Raw genomic sequence first — 12,414 nt, forward strand, 5'->3', positions numbered from 1 at the left:
AGTTTATGGACGTGGAGATATGTGTCCATTGTTGTTCACCTTCTTTTCTGTGAATCCACTCCACCAGATGCTGGGATGGCTGTATAATATTTATTTTTATATATTCAGGGGAGGTGATAGCTATATTGATTGAAGCCATGCCTCACATTTCTATACTTGTCACACATCTCAGGGGAAATATGTACTCTATGTCATGACTGTTGCCTTTGCCAACAATCAGTGATTGAAGGAGACTTTTGGGGGTGCTGGTGGATATTTACATAAGTCGTCCTGTCAGAAACTAAGAATACTTTAAAAGATTAAGGAATGTAGTGGTGTTTGCAGTCATAGTAATTGGTTAAGTGAACAATCATAGCACAAGAAGCAGAGAGCATGGCAGAATAGTACAGAGTGAAGTGCAGCAGAGGTGTCAAGTAACGAAGTACAAATACTTTGTTACCTTACTTAAGTAGAAATTTGGGGTATCTATACTTGAGTAATTATTTCTCAGCCGACTTTTTACTTCTACTCATTACATTTTCACGCAAGTATCTTTACTTTCTACTACTTACATTTTAAAAATAGCTTAGTTACTGCCATTTAATTTCGGCTTGTTTTCATTCCGGCTTGTCATCATTCAAAAAAAGAAAAATCCTATCCAGATAAATCGCGCAATCCGGATGGAGTGAATTTGATTGTGGTTGGACGAGAAGTATAAACATATAGCCTATCATTCTGACACCCTATTGGTTTGTATGCGATCCATCCTACCTGCACATGACAGTGTTGGGTTAGTTTATCAAAAAATATATTTCTTAAAAGTAGGGTTGGGTATGGAACCGGTATGCACCGAACCGAATAAGGACGCAAATTTCAGTGTCTTTAAAATGCCTGAGCGATTGATTGAAATGTATTTTTTGGTTCTCCGAAATGTACACAAGAAGCACGGGTGCTAGGCTTTTTTAGCGGGGCTATAGCTTTTAGCTCCATAAACTGTACACAAATTCACCATCGCCTCAGAGTCAGTCCCCTTAAATTTCATATGAAACCGGTGTCAGACCGGTCTCCTCTCCGTCTTTCAGTGCCCTCTTCAGCAGACTGCAGCGGAGCAGTGTGAGCGGACTCAAACAAAGACAGAGGACACAAGGTGTGTGTTTATCGGTAGATTGTAAGAATATCTGTATCTGTGCAGTTCTTTGCCATTAAAACGGTTTACAAAAGGTCACGATGGAGCAGTCGGTTTCTCATCTACTGTAAAGTTTTCGCTGTTCACCGCTCATCACACCACAGCTGTTTCCTCCAGCGAAAATCTAGCCCTTAACACATTTGAACGAACGCATACTTTAATTACACTTATTTAAATATGCTTAATTTAATTATACATACTTTATACATACACTAGCTACTTCGCAAAAGTCTTAGGCACATTAATATTTTCACTTAAAAGAAGGGTTTTCGGCCAGTTATTTCTATATTTGGCTGTAGTGTGTCAGTAGAAAATATCAGTTTACATTTCCAAACATTCATTTTGCCGTTGTCAGACCGCTTTCAAAATCGCACTAGATTATTATTAAAATTAATGGCAAACTGATATTTCCTACTGACACAATACAGCAAAATATATAAATAACTTGTTAAAAACCTTTTTTTGGGGTGAAAATACTAATGTGTCTAAGACTTTTGCACAGTACTGTAGTTTACAAATGACATTGTTGCTACTTTATGAAGAATGACCATACAGTAATTCACAGAACCACTTAAAGACAATGACAGACAGCACTCATCTTAAAGCAACAGTAGGTAAATTTTGTAAAAATGTATATAAATAAATATATTTTTTTACATATTTGTGAAACCTGTCATTATGTCCTCACAGTAGAATATGAGACAGATAATCTGTGAAAAAATCAAGCTCCTCTGGCTCCTCCCAGTAGTCCTATTGCCATTTGCAGAAATTTGCGCTCCTGGTAAGAAACAACCAATCAGAGCTGCGGTTCGTAACTTTTTTTTGTGTTCAAAATTTACAAAATGTATATAATAAGCAAGTACAAGTACACCATGAATCCATTTTCCAAACTATGTTTTTAGCCTGTCATGAATCACTAGGGTACACCTATAATAAGTGTTTATATCCGGACTATTTTCAATTGCTTCGGGGTACTGCGGCGGAGTAACCCAGTATCTTTGTGATTCATAAACAGAGAAGTAGCTCCGGCTACAATGTTCTTCCGCAAGACACAAGCAGTTCTGTTTATTAACCGCTAGAGTGTCAAAAGTTACCGACTGCAGCTTTAATCAAAACTTATCAGTCATAACTAAATATCAGAGTGAGTGACAGAGATACAGTAAAAACATTATGTGTGGTTTTGTATTAAATAATGACCCAGATTATGAAATATATTTATTAGCATTAGAGTAAGGGAAGCACAACTTGGGAAATGAGAGCATCCAAGGAGAAATCTATGAATTTATTTTAAATATTTGTAATGTTCTTTAATGTTTTCCAAGGTTTTTTTATTTTTTTTTGGGCTCTTTTTGTTTTAAAGTATCGGTTCAGGCAGCGTTTAGGCACCGGTACTGTTTTAAAAGTATCGAAAAGGCACTGGACCCTACTTAAAAGTTATTATTTCTCACTACTGGCTCATTTACCAAATGGGTGCTTTCTCTTCATCCTCCACAAATTAAGCTACTGTAGGTAGTTTGGTAGCGAGACATTTAAATAAATTAGTGCTTGCGATTGACAATGTTGTGATAAGTAGGCTGTAACAACTTTATAACTCGTTAGCCCCCCCCCCACTAGACATAGCACATGTATATAGCGAACACAGGAAGCTATCAATCAAGAAGGTATCAGGATTATGAGTTATTTTTCATTTTTAGTTTTTGATTAATCACTTGGATTAATTATTCATTTTGATAGCACTATAATGTTTATTGTATATAGACATCCATACAAGGGTAATTGTTACTAAGCCTGCACCAGTGTTCTTATCCATTGCCCTCACAGATTCATGCAGCTAAGCTTGGATGTACATTTACATTCCATTAAAGGTTATTGATGACATGCCTCTGAAGATTGACTTTTTTGCACCATAACAATACTTATAGGCAACTAGTCAACATATCTCTAGTTCTTTAATGTATTTGCATTGTACTAAAGTGTGTACATTTTCAATGGGCATACATGCAGCTGAAACAAGTAACATAGTGCATCCCAAATTTTTCAGCATTAACATTTTAATATAATATTATAGTCATTATGGCCTATGGGCTTTTTTTTTTTTTTTTTTTTTGACGAGGTGAGGTAGGGCACAATAGGCCCCAGTCTTGCAGCCTAAGCTTTTGTTTATATTTGTTCCCCCTTTTTACTTTTATATTTTAAGTAGTTTTTTAAACCAGTACATTTACACTTTTACTTGATTGAAAAGCTTGAGTTGATACTTCAACTTCTACAAAAATCTTTTTAAACCCTAGTATCTATACTTCTACTTGAGTAATAAATGTCAATACTTTTGACACCACTGAAGTGCAGAGTGGTTAGGAATATTCGAAGTGGAGTGGTCTTGTATATGAACACACTCTGTTACAACAACAATGGCAGAACACTAGCTCTACTGTAAATGGTAATTTAATGAGAAATAAAATAAAAATAATTTAAATAATTCTTAAATATAAACAACAGATAGATAAGAAATACAAAAAAGTAAGGTAACACTTTAGTATAGGGTCCAATTCACACTAATAACTAGTTGTTTATTAGCATGTCTATTATTAACATATTGGCTGTTTATTGGTGCTTATAAAGTACATATAATGCATAACATCCATAATCCTACCCAATACCCTAAACTTAACAACTACCTTATAAACTATTAATAAACAGCAAATAAAGGGTTAATTGAGGCAAAAGTCATAGTTAATGGTTAGTTAATAGTGAGAATTGGACCCTAAAATAAAGTGTGACCAAAAGTAACAATATAAACAAATAAAAATAACAATAAAAGCAAATAATAATAATAATAAATGTTAAAATAATGATTTAAAAAATATAAAATAGTTAAGAATAAAAAGCAGACTTACCTGGCTTTAAGTGGACCCTTGGAATTTCTAATTGACTTGATCCTAATGATCTGAGAGGTCTGCTAGTTTTCTATTCAATGAGCATATCTGCAATGTTTTTAAGGTCCTTGGACATTGAGTGATTTATAAAGAAGTTTAAATAATTGTAAAATAAGTTCTTAATGCAACTGGGACCCAGTTTAAATATATGCTGATATTTTATGGTTCTAGTCAGAATCCTGGCATGCAGCGTTCTGGATGAGCTGCAGCTGTCTAATGGTCTTTTTGGGAAGGCCGATGGAGAGTCCATTTCAATAGCCCACCCTGCTGGTGATAAAGGCCTGAACATGTTACTTCAAATGTTTACTGGAAACAAAATGCAATATTTTTAAGATGATAATATGCTGATTTAGTTATTTGGCAGAAGGAGTCAAATGGGGCTGTCATTAGGTGGTAAGGCTAGACAAATCTGTTTTACAAAACAACCAATAATTTGTAAAGTTTTAAACTGTAGAAATGAACGAATTAATCAATACATGCATGCTGCATAAACAAATAAACAAACAAATAAACAAACAGATAAACAAACACACACACACACACACACACACACACACACACACACACACAAATACACAGAGAGAGACAAACCACTCCTTTTTTTCACAACATCAACCATAGCCATACTGTTCCAAACAAGTCTTCAGTTGAGGTGTACCATTTATCTGGTCAAAAATGTGTGTGACAAATAATTTATTCCCTGACATATAAAATCCATTTTCTAATCTGACAGTGATAGACTTATTTCTTTAAGTTCTATACTGTTCAAACAATCAACACAACTAGCTTAAAAGTATTATATTTCACCAAACAACACCAAAAAATGGCTTAGTTAAAGGGGTCATATGATGTTGCCAAAAATAACATTATTTTGTGTATTTGGTGTTATGAAATGTGTTTCTGTGGCTTAAGGTTCAAAAACACATATTCCACATAATGTACATTATTGTTTCTCCTCTATGCCCCTCCTTTCTGAAATGCATTGTTTTTTATAAATCGCATCATTCTGTAAAGCCAGGTGTGCTCTGATTGGCCAGCTATCCAGTGCATTGTGATTGGCCGAATACCTCAAGGTTGTGATGGAAATTATGCCCCTTGGCTTGCCATACTGTGATGTGTGTCCCAGGCAGAACACAAGACAAAAACAAGAACACCCATTACAAACGATAATGGGCCATTTGTTGCATCAAGTGGGGACATAAATATGGATTATGATTATGAATATGGATGACTTATACTATCTTTTTACTTTTTGAATCGCATCGCGCCGCATAAACATAAAATGATGTCTGCATTTGTAATCGGAGAAATGGTAAACAACAAGCGCTACTCTAAACTCATGTTTGAATCATCAGTGGCAGTTCCTTTAAATATGTAAACTTACGTACTTTGAGTAAGTCTTTGAGTCAGAACAGCCAGCATTGTAGTCTCCTCTCCCAGGATCAGGAAACAGTCCTCCATAAAATGCACTGCTCACATCTGGATATTTGGCTTGAACTTTTCTGCAACACTGTTGTAAATACATCTTAACCACTGATTTCCAGTTGAGTCCTCTTTTGGAAGGCCAAACAAAATAGCAAAACACAGCGTCTGTCTCCACAACATGGCGGCGGCAACAATACTACAGCGAGAAACAAAGTTATGCCTTCTTTCTTTGAGTGATCATTCAGGTGCACTGTAAAAAATAAGTGTAATTTTAACTGTAAAATATTGTAAAAACGCTACGGAAAAAAACTGATAATAGGTTAACAGTAAGTTCCCGTACTATATACATGGAAAAACTGTAAAAGATCTAACAAAGCATTTAATGTAAATTTACAGTAAAATTCTGTTAATTATACAGCTTTTAGAAGTAAAAAAAGAACAAATCAATGTATAATTTACAGTCTAAAACTGTAAACTGATATTCCCAGAATTCCCTGCGTGACACTCCACGTTTGAAAGTATTTTGTTTAAATAATCAAGTTTTTAAATAGTTCTTGTTATCAGTTATGTACATTTGAGCTTTATGTTACATCTTCTGTTGCTTAATGAAAGTTTTTTGCATTATTTAAGTATCACGTGTGTTACCATGATGGTGTTTTGTGTTTCCATAAATGTGCACCTTCTATATGTTAATATATACTTCTGCTTGTGATGAAGCTACTTGTGATGAGCTTTGATACTTCATGTGGCTTTCTCTTATTCAGTATCATCTTTATTATTATGGTGGTTGTCAGTATTTTCAAGGTACAAAACAGATTTAATTTTGTGTGTTGTTGAATTTACTGGTTTATATTCACATTTTCTTGTTTGTAAATTACAGCTTTATATTGTAAAATTAACAGTTTTTGACGTAAATGTTTTTACAGTTTTCTGTATTTTTACAAAATTATTCTGGCAACCACAGCTGCCAAAAAGTTTTTGTAAAAACAACAAGAATTTTTTTACAGTGTGGCATTATGCAAATCTTCCCACACCATGACATAGACATGTGGGCGTGTGTTTAAACAAGGCATTTTAGGAGGGCGTGGTTTTCTTTGCAACTTTAGGGATCTTATCTATTCATAAACAGCTTGTAAAACTCCAAGGAGAAAGGAAATCACAGCATATGACCCCTTTAAACAGATAACATTTTAAAAAATATTAATAATTTAATAATTTAATAATTTAATAATTTTATAATTTTATAATAATAATAATAATAATAATAATAATCATCATAATCATCATTAATATGAATAATGTTTTTAGCATGTAATTTATTTATTTATTTTTGCCAAATATCAATCTGTTCATCTTTTTTCTCAGCCTTAAAGTGTGTATGCCCCTTGTGTGTAAACCACACCTGTGAGACAGAGGCAGAAGGAGCATGTTGGAACTCAGTAATGCTCATAAATGGGAAGGAGGAGGTTGTGAAGTCTTGCCTGTCCCCATCAGAGCTCAAGGGTCAGGTGTTCTGCTACAGCTCTCGATATGTCTCCAAACGCAACTGCTGCTTTACAGACTTCTGCAACAATGAGACGCTACACCTCAATCCAGGTATGACAGACCTTTTTCATTTCATTCTTAAACTGTCTGTTTCTAAAGAGTGTTATATTCCATTATGTTAACAGTTTTGTTTTGACTGTAAAGCTTTTGTATGCAATAAAATGAAATAAAATAAAATAAATAAAATAAAATAAATTAATTTATTTTTTTGTCAGTAAATGGAAACCATCACCATCATGTCTTCGTCTCTCAATCACAACACATTTGAAGTGTTGATCCTCTTCTTCTACCATGACATAACTAGGCTGGCTGTGCCAGTGGATAGCCAAAGGTTATTAATAATGTGTATCATAGCTGGGCAGTTAAAATCCTCTGAACAGCTGTCTAACAGGTCACACACAACTGTTGCCTTGAGACTGGTGCACCAGAGTAAAGGTCAGCAAAGGGTGTCCTTTGTGCCTGACAATTTCAGAAAAAAAGCCATTAAAAAAAAAAAAAAAAAAAAAAACCTTTAAAAGATTTCCATTTACAGAGCCAAAGAAGTATATCTACATAACATCATTACTACATCTGGGGACTCCAGTATACAGATTAGTGGTCAAAAAATATGAGGTTATCAGAGGCTGAACTATTAAATTTGAACGGAAACATTTTATGAGATGATGTCACTCCCACAAACATAATGTCAAAGATTAAATCATTATAATGAAAATTGAAAATGTCAAAATGTTTGCGAATTGCTGCGCTCTCTTATGTGATATTGGCGGAAGGGGATGATAATGTTTTAAAGATTAAAGATAAAATATTATGAGGGTACACTGTAAAAAATAAGTGTAATTTTAACTGTAAAATTTTGTAAAAACGCTACGGAAAAAAACTGATAATAGGTTAACAGTAAGTTCCCGTACTATATACAGGGAAAAACTGTAAAAGATCTAACAAAGCATTTAATGTAAATTTACAGTAAAATTCTGTTAATTATACAGCTTTTAGAAGTAAAAAAAGAACAAATCAATGTATAATTTACAGTCTAAAACTGTAAACTGATATTCCCAGAATTCCCTGCGTGACACTCCACGTTTGAAAGTATTTTGTTTAAATAATCATGTTTTTAAATAGTTCTTGTTATCAGTTATGTACATTTGAGCTTTATGTTACATCTTCTGTTGCTTAATGAAAGTTTTTTGCATTATTTAAGTATCACGTGTGTTACCATGATGGTGTTTTGTGTTTCCATAAATGTGCACCTTCTATATGTTAATATATACTTCTGCTTGTGGTGAAGCTACTTGTGATGAGCTTTGATACTTCATGTGGCTTTCTCTTATACAGTACCATCTTTATTATTATTGTGGTTGTCAGTATTTTCAAGGTACAAAACAGATTTAATTTTGTGTGTTGTTGAATTTACTGGTTTATATTCACATTTTCTTGTTTGTAAATTACAGCTTTATATTGTTAAATTAACAGTTTTTGACGTAAATGTGTTTACAGTTTTCTGTATTTTTACAAAATTATTCTGGCAACCACAGCTGCCAAAAAGTTTTTGTAAAAACAACAAGAAATTTTTTACAGTGTACATTATTAAAATAATAATGATGATGCACATGCATAAATACATTAATAACAAAATGCAGTTATCCATTAAAGAAGAAAAAAATATTGTCCACTTTAATTTAATGGTGACTTTAACTAATCTATCATCTATCTATTTGAAATTATTATAATTTGTTATTTGTGATTTTTGTTTCATAAAGAAGTGTAACATCATATCTAAATCTTAAGTCTAAACCAGTCGCTTATGTTTGTAATTAGCACTTAAATGTTCTTAAAGATAATTTATATATTATACATTTATTTTGGAAAGTAAATTTTAAGGAATTTGAGTAAAACAAAAAACGTATAAAATTTTTTTTATATTTACTGACTAGAGCGAAATCAATGTTAAGTAATGGGAACTTTCTGGAATGTAAAGTTTTTTTTTCATTACCTGCCTGTGAATAAGACATCACTTGTGTTTCTTCCAATTAAAGTACTGGCTAAATGGGTGATAGGTGATTCTATAAAACTTTTTCAGTCTTGGCCAGTGAACAGTGTATGTTCTGCCTCTGTTGTTGTGCAAATACATTTTCACAGCTATTGGTTGGAGTTCATCAGGTTATAGGTCAAGCATTGTGAAACCTAATGCCATGTTGAAAATGTGATCACAACATTTTAGTAAAGGTTGTTTATTTACAGACTGTTTAAAGCTTGTTTTGGTGCATTTCTGACAAACAAGTTGTTAAGCTATTAGTACTTATCTCACAACAGACAACTAACAAACTAACAACATTTATGCTGCTGTTTTTAATTGCATTAGAACAAAATAAAATCACAAAGTATTACACAGTACAAAATACTTATCTCACAACAGACAACTAACAAACTAACAACATTTATGCTGCTGTTTTTAATTGCATTAGAACAAAATAAAATCACAAAGTATTTCACAGTACAAAATAATCATGAGGTTAGGTTTTGAAAGATTGACTAGCAGTATCACATGTATGATCAGTTTGGATTTTTGCATTAAGAGTTTTGAAAATGTACACCTTTGCCTGACACTTACAATAAACAACATAATTTAGGATAAAACTGAATGGAATATTTGTTATAAAATTGAGATTTTTTTATTCTGATTGAACTGGCTGAGCCGCGTTCAAAGCTCTTGTAAATAAAATACAAACATACACCAAGGTGCTACCGCCTTGTTGTAAACACAACTGTTTCTGACACACTACGTTGTTGGGTGGAAAAATACTGGTTTTATTAATATCATTATTATACTTTATTTCCTCTGTTTTATTCTGTGAAACCTTACTACAAATATGGAATAACCATTTTATAAAAGCAATAAGTTCCGTGAAGCAGTGGTTTATTTTTTTTTATTTCTTTGGTGTGCCATTTATGTCTGGTGATGAAAATGCACTTGACCAATGCTTCACATGTCCTGCAAAGTTTAGCTCCATCCCAAATCAAATCAAATCACACCTTTAATTTTCAAGCAGAGGATTTTCGTTACATTTTTTCCAGGATCAGAGTTTCCCTCTTCTTTGTTTGACATATAAAATAGGCACTGACACACCGAAACTGACGAGAAACACCAGAGGTCCAGAATATCCAGATTTGCTTAAAACATTCCACAGACACCACACATTCACATGACAAGGGCTGTCAAAAAAATTAAAATCAGCATTGACATTTTTATAAACATGAGAGGTCATTGCGGTATAAAAGTACTGTAAGTTCCAAACCCTTTCCTTTCTACAAAAATAGAATTTGCATATGAAACCAAGCTTTCATAATGACTTGTTACTATTTCATCCACATTGTGATGGCAAATTTTAGTAAATATTTGCATCTGACCATCTCTGCAATGACACATCAATGTCTACTTTACCTTATCTGTCAGTAGCCCGCCTAGCAGCAGGGCCAGTCTAGAGCCAAGAGGTACTCATGTTAACAGGCACCTAAAACATCAACTAGCAGATTTGTTTGAACAAAGATTATAATCATGGGGAAGACAATCAGATCCTGAACTTTTTTTTTTTTTTTTTTTTTTTTTTTTTTTGTATTTTTTTTTTATTGCCAGTAGTGTTCAGTTTACATCATATATGAATCTGTTAATACAGCAAAATGAGAATAGTTATCGTGATGATGTGCATTTGACAATTAATGTTACTGCATGGTGCCAATGTTATTCATTCACTTTATTTATTCACATTTTATCAATGCTATTTATAATGTTAAGGTTTTCTAACCATTTGAAATGCTTGATCCCTTCTATAATTCTCGGGCCACATCCTGGACAGACAATATATATATATGTGTTTGTCAATAAATAAATAAATGAATATAAAAGTTATATATATATATATTTATTTATGTATTTATTTATTGACACACACACATATATATATTGTCTGTCCAGGATGTGGCCCGAGACGCTGGGATAAGTTACAGCATCCCCATGAAGCTAGAGAGGACAAGTTGGGTGGATAGATGTGCATATGTTTGAGATTGTATTTGAAACTGTCTGGTATTTATTGGTCATTGGCCTCTCCATTTAGCTCTGACGATACTCTATGAAGTTTCCTTCATTGGCAAAAAGCCATTTTGGTCTCAAGTGGACTGACTTACTGGCTGTTTTCGTAAACAGAGGAGGCAAAAGGGAAAATGTGTTTTGAAATACCTTACTCTGGTTGTTGTCATTGGTGACCCTGTACAGATGTGTTCAGATCATGGCCCACTGGGCAATTTTAAAAACTCAACTTTTTCAAAGACTCACATGTAATGCTTACAGTCTGTATAGTTGCTTTTAGTAACTTGTTATAATACATTTATGGCAGAAAGTTTTGACCCAATATATAAATGATTGTTATTATATTGTTTTTTTAGGTGTGTTTTTGCTAAAAACTACAACGTATTTGTGTGGTTCAAAACTGACCCTTGGTTTTCTCGCCCACTCTATGTCTGAAGGACAGCAGCTGAAAGATATCTCTGATTCTTATTGTTTATTGCATTTCACACCTCTGTTCATGTGTTTCTAGTGAATAGTTTATTTACTTCTTAGTAAAGTCTTACTACTACTACTACTAATAATAATAATAAGTGAGTTGATGAATTGAGTGTGAGTTTGCGAATTAATAATTGAATAATGAGTTAAATTCTGTGGTGCTGTGGAGGCTGAGATGCAGAGCTTTAGATGATGATAAGTGTAATGATTATTCACTGTTTGGCCTGACTGGAAAGAGTTCAGATTTCATATTCAGTCCGTTTCGCAAACAGTTGTCTAACCTTTCTCCCCGGAGCCTCTGACACTTAAGCCAAAGGTTGTGATCAGACAAGGTCATAGTGGTCTGGGTTGGACAGGCCATACGGTGCTTTTGCCAAATCAGTCAAAAATATTCATTTATAATCTTATTATATTGGCTTGTCTGTCTTTCTATCTGAAATGAACAGCACATTCCAGGCCCCTCTCTGACAACAAAATTGGAGAAATGTTTGCTTCATTTAAATGTATCTTGGTGGACTAGCACAGTGGCTTGTAAACTTTTTTAAGGTGAATTTTTTTTTTCTTTTAGGCGTGACCCATATATGCAATCATTTACATGCAATGTTAAATAATAAAAATGTATGTATAGCTCTGGGAGGATCAGTCCTGATCAATTAGTGATGGTGCTTCTGAAATTAGTGAGGGTGCCCTAGCCTTCATGCACATATATTTTTACTCCACATAACTTGCAAAAATGTACCATGGTCCTCTTAGCAGCATGAAAAACTTTTATTCAAATTAATTGATTAGCC

The 12,414-nt window shown here is 33.4% G+C and overlaps 1 protein-coding gene across 2 annotated transcripts in view; it reads left to right on the top strand.

The window, feature by feature from the left end:
- acvr1c (activin A receptor type 1C) overlaps positions 1 to 12,414 on the top strand; it is a 67,546-nt gene that overhangs the window by 25,410 nt on the left and 29,722 nt on the right. Inside the window, exon 2 of one of the 2 annotated variants that reach the window (XM_026272737.1) lies at positions 6,889 to 7,119. In XM_026272737.1, the coding sequence (XP_026128522.1) occupies positions 6,889 to 7,119 (231 nt within the window). Of the gene's footprint in view, positions 1 to 6,804; positions 7,120 to 12,414 lie in introns of those variants that run through there. The other variant, XM_026272736.1, reaches the window with a different exon arrangement.

This window comes from Carassius auratus, chromosome 9 (genome assembly GCF_003368295.1).
Source record: "Carassius auratus strain Wakin chromosome 9, ASM336829v1, whole genome shotgun sequence".
NCBI classification, from domain to species: Eukaryota; Metazoa; Chordata; class Actinopteri; order Cypriniformes; family Cyprinidae; genus Carassius; species Carassius auratus.